Source organism: Schistosoma mansoni, chromosome W (genome assembly GCF_000237925.1).
Source record: "Schistosoma mansoni strain Puerto Rico chromosome W, complete genome".
Taxonomy (NCBI): domain Eukaryota; kingdom Metazoa; phylum Platyhelminthes; class Trematoda; order Strigeidida; family Schistosomatidae; genus Schistosoma; species Schistosoma mansoni.
The window spans coordinates 15,165,323-15,177,400 of NC_031502.1; the positions used below are offsets into that span (position 1 = coordinate 15,165,323).

The 12,078-nt window shown below is 36.8% G+C and overlaps 1 protein-coding gene and 1 non-coding gene across 2 annotated transcripts in view; both read right to left on the minus strand.

Annotated features, from left to right (window-relative positions):
* Window positions 1-8,456: 8,456 nt before the first annotated feature.
* Window positions 8,457-12,078, minus strand: part of Smp_139940 (putative pou6f1/brn-5) — a gene marked incomplete at both ends in the record, with an annotated part of 10,634 nt that continues 7,012 nt past the window's right edge. The window contains one exon of the mRNA XM_018788695.1: window positions 8,457-8,581. Within this exon, the coding sequence (XP_018654212.1) occupies window positions 8,457-8,581 (125 nt within the window). The remainder of the gene's footprint in view (window positions 8,582-12,078) is intronic.
* Window positions 8,853-8,919, minus strand: Smp_tRNA_00439_Gln_TTG.1.1. The gene has a single exon. It is a non-coding gene (tRNA).

Consider the following 12,078-nt stretch of genomic DNA (forward strand, 5'->3'; position numbering starts at 1 on the left):
GAATCTTGACACTGATGCCAACCATGTTGGTCTTACCAGACTTTGGGCAAATTAAGGCGCTTGATCAGGTATACACACCAGATCCCACTTCCCATTTCGGCAGAACCCACCTTCCGTCCCAAGAAACACGTTTGCATGTCGGATGTTACGATACTTCAGCGTACGAGCCTAATACGACTTTTTACTCATTCGTTAACGATTTCTTTCCTCTTAGCTCATGTGGCATTCACACAAAATATTGTCATGCCAGTGATGTGGAATCCCGGAGTATCCCAGACACGCCCCACATTGTTTCTGGCTTTCCCCACATTGACGGTATTAGCAACAAAATAGTCAGCACGTTGTCGTGAATGGAAGCGGATGATCTCATCTTTCTTAGCGCTAGATTATAAAGACTTCTGGCTAATAATTGTACAGTTAAATGACTTGTGCTATATGTCTTGATCTGTAATAGCAATACGATATAGTTTGATTTGGAGTTCTGCAGATCCTAGCTTTGTAACGTGTTTAAAACTATAGGCTGGCGACTTTTATTGTAAAATCATGTTATTGTTACCTTTGTGTTGTTGTCAGTCACTCTTAATACTCCTCGCATTCTCCCATGGGGAAAAAGTATCTTCAATCTAGACGAGAACCACATTTTCATCGTGCTAGCTATATGTTAAAGATTACAGTTTTTATTTTCGTCTTGTTGAAGTGCAGTTTAATTAGGAGGGATTACTAGATCACAATATAGTTTCAAAACGCTCGACTTTGGGGGTTGAGGAATCCAAAGATGCATACTACTCGATAAAAACTTGGAATTAACTGATATAGCTATGCTTTGCTCGATTCCTTTCCAAATGAGAATGTCAGATCTGACAGTTTTCACACTGATGCCATTTAACTATTATCTCCAATTGGTTTCAGTCGCATCTTCTCCTGAACAGGCAGGTTTTCAGGGGAATCATAGACCAATCGTCTTATGGATATTTTAGTCGAATTTATCCGTGAAGCGTTTATGAAAAACTCAGTCTTCCACTTCAACATTTCATGACTGATCACTAGTGATGGACGTCCAGAATTCGATAATTGTTTGCTTTATCAACTTACCAAGGTCTCATATATCAAATGAACTCTTACAATGTTGTATCAAGGAGAAGGAATAGAGTTTATAACGACAGCTTAAAGTTTCTCTCTTTGTAACTTCGACAGATCATGGTTCGTATAAAGGTCTCTTGTCATTTATGTTTAGACTGAGGTTAGTAACAAGACTCACTTCTCAACACAACTGCCTAACCGTACTGTTAAGTAGAATAAACAGTCGTGACAACCAGGCGAATCAAATTCCTAAGTGACTGGGTAGAATAAATATATTTAATAGGCAAAAGGATATACTGCTTTTGACTCGTTGACGAGGTAAAAGACACTGATGACATATGCTCACTTTTTCAATACGGCAGACCTTTCCTTTTGACTGATGACCTTGTAGTGGATGTCGAGTCGTGGACGGACTATGATCACCACTACTATTCGATTACGCGTCCAAAAAAGACTTGGTTCCCTTGATAGCCCGTAAATCAGAAGGCTTTACTAGTCCAGATCAAGTATATTTATTGGCGATCTCGTGGTATCGAAATAATACCGAGACGTGCCAAAGAGTACAAGCGAATAAGCAGTGCGTGAGCAAGCTCGAACCAAACAAGGCGGAGAGCGAAACAAGAAGTGAAACTGATACAGTTAAACAACTACAGTAAAACAATCTCTGGTACAATTGGTTACAATAATAATAATTGTTTCCGTTATTCCAATCGTGTTCTTATCGAGACTGGCCGGTCACTACAACCTAAAGGGGGTTTATTCATTCTCATCTACCGAAAAAAGCCGTATTTTAGCGATAATCCAAGAAGGAATGAGTAAGTTATACTAATAGGCTGTTTAGTGAAATTTATCTCTGAATTTTGATGAAAGTGGATTGAATATGGCTAATTGAATATGACACGAAAGAACGAATACCAGAAAGTGGATTGATTTGCATTGGATCAGGCCTTATATTTGGTCTGGCTCTACACAAACACGTACTGAACATCCTCAACACTGTTCATGACTTGGGTTTAAGGTATAACGAGACTTTGAACTTTTCTGAGCACGCTTCATCTCAAGTATCCAAAGCAAGAAAGTCTATTGGATTCATAATGATAAATTTCAACGACATGAAATCTAGATTAGTATTACGTAAAAAATGTATCATATCTAGCCTTGAATATGGCATTTTAATTTATGGTAATTGCGGGTGGTTGAAGGAAAATTGAAGGGGTTCAAGAGAGATTCACCAAAGCTTTTGGGGGGTATTCCGGCTGTAAGGTTAATCACAAAAGATACCAACAACTCAAATTAGAAACTCTGGATCAGGCGTACTAAATCAAGCCTTGTCTTATTCTACTGTCTTATAAATGGTATTTATTATTCTTCGGCATCTACCTCTTTGTACTCCATCAATTCATCCCACAACATGCGCAATAAAGGAAATATTCAGTCGATCTCGAGAACCTACACAAACTTACACCAAAATTTCTCCTTTGCTCTCTGTTCAAAAGTGTGAAACCGACTCCCAGCAAACCTTTGTTGCAGTATAACTATAACCCTGTTCAAAAGTCTCTTCGATGAATGTCTTTCCGGAAGTTATTTTTGTCACCTATCAAATATTAGTGGATTACCCATGGTTTACCCTTTCGTGCCTATAGGTAACCCTCGTGCTGTTACAACCCAAACAAGGCCCAGTATATATCTAATTGTCTGTAAAACAAGGTAGAACCTCTGAAATTTTGTTTCCTTGTTTAGCTTTTTTTCATGTAAAGATCAAAAAGCTTTTCCTATGCTTGTTATTATCATGATTGACCCCCTGACACATAAGATATTATTTTCTCTTTATTTCCTCACTCTTTTCCTTCTAAATAAATTTCATTCTAAACCATACAAAGATTAAAAGTGAAGACATATCTTGTTATGATAATTAGAAATAATCAAATTATTGTACTAAAGTTTTCAGTAGGCTGTTGGCATCCATTTCTATGAAAGTAAGGAAATGAGCCACAATTTTATCATCCTTAACATCTTTCTTGGTCATACTCTAGGTTTTAAACCTTTCCATATAATCTCCCAAATCTCCTCTCCTGTTCTTTTAACTGTAAAACAGTAGTAAAATTGACGTTTATTTCCAAGGTCTTGAGATTTCTTCCTTGCACAAGAGTATAAGGGCGCTCTTGAGTCGTTCGTAATTTTCCACCCTTCGATTCCGTGGCCAGCAAGTTATCAAGCACTTAATTAGAACCATTCCCAGTGGTCAGTAAATAAAGCTGTCCCTAATTCATTCTTAAATTTCCTAGACCTATTATAGACGGTCCACAATCAGTGGTGAGAAATTCACAATTTATAACTGAAGGTTTATCGTCTCTAATCCACAAATTACAACACGGAAGAACGCGAAGCTTATGACCTGTAATACTCGAAATGAAAACTTTGGTAGGCATAATTATAGCATCAGAATTTAATGATTTCAACTTCCCAAGCGAAATGATGAACTTAATACTGCCAGTGTCAACAATACAATAGTGAAATGCACCACTAGACATATATATACTCGTTTTTGAATATGGAGTGAATTACTCGGAGTTGTGAATAGGGATAATATGTGATCATTAGACTCACCAAAATTAATAAAATCCGAACTACAGGACCTACCATTACTGGTGTAGAGGGCGTCGATTCGCGATTGACTATGATCACCATTACAAGAAGATTACGTGCCAGATATCGAGTTGGATCCCTCGGTAGGTCAAAAGCCATAAGGCTGTTGGCGATCTCATGGTATCGAAAGAATACCGAGACGTGCGAAAGTTTACAAGCGGAACTACTGAGCGTACTTGAGTTCGTGCAAGGTCACAGGCAACGGAAGAAAGTGTGTGTCTTTGGTACACTTAGACAAACAAGTACAGTAAAACAATCGGTGGTACAATTGGTTATAATAATAATCGTTTTCATTATACCAATCGCGTTCTCGTCACAAAAGTAGGTCACTACACTGGTGATGAGACGAACAGAAGTTTTATAAACCGACTTGGTGTGTCCCATTTTACAAAACTTATAGCATTCACCATGATAAAATACACATGATTTACGTGCGTGGACTTTACCACAGGACAAACATCCATCAAACTCGTGCTCAACTCTGTAACCCACCTTGCAACTCCTCACTGAATTGTTATCTGTGTTTTCACGAGAACGAGGGTTATCGTCAATTAAACGCCTACTTGTATGGCCTCGAGTACACACCGGATTACGATAACTATGCACTACAGTGGAATTCTTGAAGTCAATTTCATGCACTGCCTCATAAATAATACACGCAGTTCTAGCATCTTAGAAAGAACACTTCGGCATTTGCACGAACTCTTTCTTCAGATCTGGTATGTTAATCCGTGCAATCAACCGATGAGGCAGATGCACGTGAAGTTGATCACCGAAATTACACTTTGCAGCTTGTTTCTGCAATTCGAGAGTAAACTCTCTAACCTTTTAGTTGTTCTGACGAATCATTTCATGAAGTTTCGCTCCTTTACGACATTCCAAACTAGTGCATTTCACACAATTTAATAGTAGTTATTTGAGAGTTGCATAGGGAAGTGAAATAGGCATATCTGGGAATGCCAAAGTTTTCAGAAGGCTGTAGGCATTCGTTTCGATGAGTGTAAGGGAATGATCCACACTTTATCATTCTTGACATTTTCCTGGTCATAGTCCAGATTTCAAACCTTTCAATGTAATCTTTGAAAACATCAGAATTTTAATGTACATCCAACTCTTCAAATACAGGTTCTATCGCGATGCCAGTATGATAATTTGATGTATTCGAATCACCACATTGTCATGTTATATCCACATTTTGGTTGCACAATAGATATTGCTATCAGTTTCGAGCCATTTAGTAACAAAATATTACCAGTTTTTATATAATTAGTCACAAAATACATGGTATCTAGCACTGCACTTTTAGTTCCGCTCAAAACATATTGATTAGTTTTATAGGACAGGATTTAACACATATAAATTATTCTACAGACCACGTTAAAGCAATTTAACTTAACAATGAATTTTGTCAATTATTTTACTGCTGTTCAACTTGTCATTTATACGTTCACAAGAGAAGATGTATTTGCTACCGTTCGATAACAACTGACAAGTTTTCACTGAAAATCGTATTTATTATATTCACAATAATGTTGTACTTTAGCTAAGTGAGATTGCCTTTTAGCTTAGTTTATTTTCTTAAGTTTTATTCTCTCGACTGTGATAATCTCATTGGTTAAACTTTCAAAATATTTTAAGGTTGAGAAATGCACATTGAATGAGTCAAATAAACAAATTTCTACCTCAGTATTGGGGTCAGAAACTTGGAAAGTGTGAACTCCCCTCACACCTACACTTGGAAGATTTTCTCAGCGTAAAATTTTTTTATTCTAGACTGCTCAAATAAATCAAACAATTTTCTGATCAAATTATTTCCAAATCTAAAAATCGTAGAATTTTATTCGTCATAAAAATTAATTGAACTTCAACTAATCAGATTGCAACTAGAAGTGGTTTAAAACCATTAAATTATTTTGTGGGTTAACATAGATATTCCCTTTAGACTACAAAATGTGTGGTAAATTATTTTGATAACATTCAAACCACTCACCACCCTTTTAATATCTAATGAAATCCAACCACAGTTCGCTTACTATCAAGCAACTAAGTGTTAAATATAAATTTTCAAGCAAAATCAAATACTTAAATTGTTTTTAAGTTGATTTAGAAGATTCTACTGTTATTTGCAAACATTTATTATCTACCGTATTTGTGATTATAATTCAGTCTATCCACATTCTTATGGGTGGTATAGTTAAACGTCTTTCGGTGGCACTTATCGTATATAAACAAATACTGTATAAGATTTCGTGGTTAATCATTGATACTAAAATTTGAAAGATGAATTGATAACGAACTCGGTTATGGATACTCAAAAACCTAAAAGATTCAAGTCTGTCTGGTTACAGAGGTTTCCAAATTATTTTTAAGGATAGAAGGCTTAAGACCTGTGACAGTAATTGTGAAGTATGGTTATGTCTGTATATTTAATCTTTTGAATGGATACAGCAAAGATGTAAACACTAATTTTCCTAAAGTGGGTTCTGTGAGTCGATTACTACTGAAGCAAATCTGTATTCCATAGGTATAGGACTTACTTTTTGGATTTCGGACTTGCAAACAATATCTTCCAAGTTAATCTAACCTAGTAAAATAGAGGCCATATATCACGTCCTCAATAATTTCTTATTATTCTATGGATAGTAACGGACTCAAAACATAATTTGCAATCGGATAGTATGAACAAATCTAACTTACGAAGCCTTTTATCTCAAGGTAAGCGGACGATCTTCGGTGGTCCACGATCAGTGGTTCTCTCAGTTCATTCCCGGATATGTGGGCTATCTTTTATCGCATTTTAACTTGTAATGATGTTGATTAACTTGTATCAAAAGCTTTTTTACTCAACTTCGTAAGAGTCATTTCTAACTTTCATACTATGTTACAAACTCTAAATGAAGACTAAACAACACTAATCCGTCGGTTTCAACTAATGATTTTTAGGACTTATGTGTCTTTTCGACTTAGATTTAAAGGAAAGTTTGTAGCTGATACCAGCTGCATTTGCAATGTGCTTGAAGACTCACTTGGCTAGATTGATAGATTTCAGAAATATCTTAGATCACTTTTCAAACAGCACAGATCGGTAAAAATTACTTTCGGTTTCCAGGAAGAAACTTCGATACTGGTCATCACTCTATATCCCTAGCTGACGATTACATTTATAATTCCCTTAAACAGACCTCCGGTGGTCTCTACAACTTAAAACTTTAATACGAATTCAGTTTATGAAGCCTTGTTCTATGTCTAATAACAAATCCTAGCCAACATCTACAGAAAATAAAATATTATCGACGGCCACTTTTTTAATAGGTAGCTTACAAAAGATTTCTCTAAAGTAGTTGACCTCGCATTCCAATCTTGACCATCTTATACCACGTGACTAAAATACTGATCCATTAATATGTTTTGCTCCCAAAATTTATGCGGGAGAAACGTTGCCTGAGGTACTTCATGACATCTTACGGAAGTTGGTTTTCGTACTGAGTCTGAGACTATTGAATTGCAACAATACTTTGGATCCGGATAGTCTTATAAAACTGCTTAGCTTCGGTATAATCGAGATTGATGATGACATTCCGAAGTTTCATGTCAATCTAACTATAATCGACCAATATCATCTTCACGAAGGACGACTAAGTCACAAATTGATGAGCAGTGTTAAAAGTAGCTCTCTTGATGCGCTGGACAAGAACAAGGGATAGGATAGATTATAAAAACAAGTTAATTAACTAGTCTGTCACATAGTCTACCTAGTTAATAGAACGCTTTTTTTGAATTAACCTAATTATTCCATTCGAATTAAATAATAATTGTTTTGTATATAACAACCAGCCTTTGTTATGTCCCGATAAGAATAATGAATGGTAACCTTGGGATCTATTTATGAACCAATATTGTGCATATATTTTTATTGTATAATTGCTAAATAACTAAACTATTCGTATTCATGTTCCCCTTATCATGAACTTTATTTTGAACTATACACTATTGTTATACGATTTACCATTCTTGAGTTATCGCTAGTCTATTAATTACTGCCTCTCACATTCACAGTCACATTTGGCTAAATCTTGTACAAATGTTATTTTCTATTTTATAGGTACGATGTGGTCAGTCTGTTTGGTATATAAACTCAGAATGTTTGAAATACAATGATTCATACCTCAGAGGCTGTTCTGGACTTAACTGGTTGGGCTAGGCAGAAGCAGGACCGGTACGTACTCTAGAGTGCTCGTTCAGTTTTCTTGTGTCACTGTTCCATTCGATAAATCATTGCTGTCTAATTGGAGGTCTTATCAAGTCATACATAACTGGGCATCCACTCGGCCACGAGTTATAACAGCCTTATTCATAAATTACAATCAAATGCATTAAACGTGGACATGGTCCAACAATCCCTCACTATTTGAGTACATTTTGGATAGATCTGGAAATATTTCTATTACGTTAATTAAATAAAACACTTTTAGTTACTTCATAAATTATTTAATTTTTTTCTACTTATGATTATGAATACTATCGTTCTAAGTAGATCATTCAGCAGGATGTCAGTATTTGTTTTGTTTTCGAACGACAAAATTTAAAATAGAAAAGTTGGAGAAACAGTTGAATAAATTTATGAACAAAGTAAATACAAATCATGATAACGAGAACTTCAGATTCACACACAGAAAAATCTTTTGTTTTACAGATCACGTTTCGAAGGTGAAAAGATGTTTTTACCAGAATTAAAGGTGAACAGATGTTGTTTGCTTTTCAGTGGTTTTAATGGCTTGGCGCCTATTACAAAACCATACACGAATAACTTCACGATCATAAGTTAAGGCTTTGGCTAACTCGGTCATTTCAGCTTCTGAAATTCAATTTAAAAAAACAATCATAACATTTTTGAGGACTTTAACGAGACAGAAAAATAGATAGATAGTAGACAGTGGTGACAAATTCTGAGCAATATTATGCTTTAAAAAAATGTGCTTTATGAAACAATATCGCATTTAAAGGCATGAAAACATTTTTAAAAATGTAACCAAAGATGGATAGTGGCTAGCAGTGGAATCCAGGACACGCGTTTAGTCCTATTTGGGACTCGTCAGATGGATGTACTTGCACCTCAGAGTTGATGTTCACTCTGGGACTCGAACCCAGTACCTTTCGCTTCAAACGCCACCGCGTTATCCACTCGGCCACTGAGTCCTGATAGCCACTTGCCATTTTAAAAAATGGATTAGTAAATAATAACTCCAAGTTAAATTATAGAAAATCCTTAGTGGAGGAACACTATGATGTTTCTAGAAATAAGATCACATGTACAGTAATGTAGAATGTATCATATTTCCAGCATTTGAGAGATGAATAATAATCATCAGTAAGCTATAGTTTATTTTAATAACAAAGATCATGTAAAATCTTCAAATTACTTTCAATATCAAACAAGGTAAATAAGAAGCAGTGTAGCTTTTATTTTCACACCAGATGATATTTCATTAGCATAATGTTCAGTTTCATTTGATCAGTAATTGCTAACTCTAAATATTATATAAACTTAGTCTACTTATTATTTATAAACAGGGTCAGATTTGTTAGTGTTGTTTTGTTTTTTTCCTGACTTCAGTGCTTTACGATTTTCGCATTATACTCTCAAGTTTGTATGTCGCTCGATTTTTTTATATTATTTTTGAGGAATGTAAAAAGCATAACAAACCCTATTTGTGTCTTAAGTCAGTTCTTCACCTACCTTATAGTAATTTTTCGAGAATTGATAGATAAATCCCACCCACAAACCGCAGTACAAAGTAGACAAATCTCACTTCAAAAACACACAAAACACTTATGTGCCCGATATTTTCCCTCCTAAATAACTAAGTGAGAGGTTTTACTATGTTTAGTTACTTTTTACAATGTAGTCGAATAAACAAATAGATGTACTCGTTGAATTCCTATACGGACAGAAATATCACTGCTAAAGCTTACCGAGTGATATCAATAACTATGTTTGAATTTTATAAGTTTAACTTTGATATCTGGTTAGCGTTTTTTTGAATGATTTTTTTTTCTTTTCAAACCATTCAAACTCTGCCCTGGGAGTAGAAGAAAAAATGACGTCTCATGATGAAAGCCGAGTTCCTTCGGAAGTCATGAGGCCGATGCACCTTCTTACAACCAGAGCGACAATTTTTATAGGTACATGGAATGTCCGGACAATGTGGGAGACCGGCAGAGTCTTCCAAATTTCTGCGGAAATGAGGAAATACAACCTGGAAGTGCTTGGAATCAGTGAAACACATTGGACTCAGGTTGGACAACAACGACTATCTTCAGGAGAACTTCTGTTATACTCCGGTCATGAAGAAGAAAATGCCCCACATACACAAGGAGTGGCACTGATGCTGTCTAGAAAAGCACAAAATGCACTTATAGGATGGGAATCTCATGGACCGAGGATCATCAAAGCCTCCTTCAAAACAAAGAGAGAGGGCATTACAATGAACATCATCCAATGCTATGCGCCGACCAACGACTACGATGAAGACGCTAAAAACCAATTCTACGATACGCTGCAGTCAATCTTCGAGAAGTGCCCAACCAAGGACCTGACCATTCTAATGGGAGATTTCAATGCCAAGGTTGGAAAGGACAACACTGGATACGAAGACGTCATGGGACAACATGGACTGGGAGGAAGGAACGAAAACGGTGAGAGATTCGCAAACCTATGTGCCTTCAATAAACTGGTCATAGGTGGCACCATATTCCCACACAAAAACATACACAAAGCCACTTGGATTTCACCGGATCACACTACACAAAATCAAATCGACCATGTCTGCATCAACAAAAAGTTCAGGAGGACGATGGAGGATGTGAGAACCAGAAGAGGAGCTGATATAGCATCCGATCACCATTTGCTGGTCGCCAAGATGAAACTAAAACTCAAGAAGCACTGGACAATGGCGCGGACAACATCACAAAAGTTTAACACGGCCTTTCTTCGAGATGCTGACAAACTCAACGAATTTAACATAGCCCTCAGCAACAGGTTCGAGGCCTTTCATGACCTACTCAATGGAGAGGGAACCACCATAGAGAACAGCTGGAAAGGTATCAAGGAGGCAATCGTTTCAACATGTCAGGAGGTTCTGGGCCAAAAGAAGCACCATCACAAGGAATGGATCACTGTTGGTACACTGGATAAAATTGAAGCAAGGAGGAACAAGAAGGTAGCAATCAATATCAGCCGAACAAGAGCAGAAAAAGCCAAGGCACAAGCCGAATACACAGAGGCAAACAAGCAAGTGAAGAGGAGCATCAGGACCGACAAACGTAAATATGTGGAAGATTTAGCGATGACAGCGGAAAAGGCTGCAAGAGAGGGAAACATGAGACAACTGTATGATACAACAAAGAAACTTGCTGGAAATTACCGTCAACCAGAAAGACCAGTGAAAAACAAGGAAGGCAAAGTAATCAACGATATTGAAGAACAACGAAACAGGTGGGTAGAACACTTCAAGGAACTCTTGAATCGACCAGCTCCACTGAACCCACCCAACATCGAAGCAGCACCCACAGACCTCCCAATCGATATTGGCCCACCAACAATTGAAGAGATCAGCATGGCCATTAGACAAATCAAGAGTGGCAAAGCAGCGGGACCAGACAACATCCCGGCAGAGGCACTGAAAGCAAATGTAACAGCAACTGCCAAGATACTCCACATCCTCTTCGGTAAGATTTGGGACGAAGAACATGTACCAACAGACTGGAAAGAAGGACTTCTCATCAAGATACCAAAGAAAGGCGATCTGAGCAAGTGCGACAACTACAGGGGCATCACTCTCCTCTCAATACCAGGAAAAGTCTTCAACAGAGTATTGTTAAACAGGATGAAGGATTCCGTGGACGCTCAACTTCGAGATCAACAAGCTGGATTTCGTAAGGATAGATCGTGCACAGATCAAATCGCAACTCTACGTATCATTGTGGAACAATCAATCGAATGGAACGCATCACTCTACATCAACTTCATCGACTACGAGAAGGCATTTGATAGCGTGGACAGGACGACACTATGGAAGCTTCTTCGACACTACGGCGTGCCTGAGAAGATAGTCAACATCATACGGAACTCCTATGATGGACTCAAAACTGACAACGAGACTCTTAAGCTCTTGTGCGAAATTCAAATTAGAATATATATATTAAGCTGTAAAAATATTTTTTGTATAGTGTTCAAAATGTTTGAAATGATAAATAAAAATTATTTTTTGCCATTATGATGTGAGAATTGATAGTGTTAAGGGTATTAAATGTTCAATTCTGTAGATATAGATATCATATAATTACTTACTT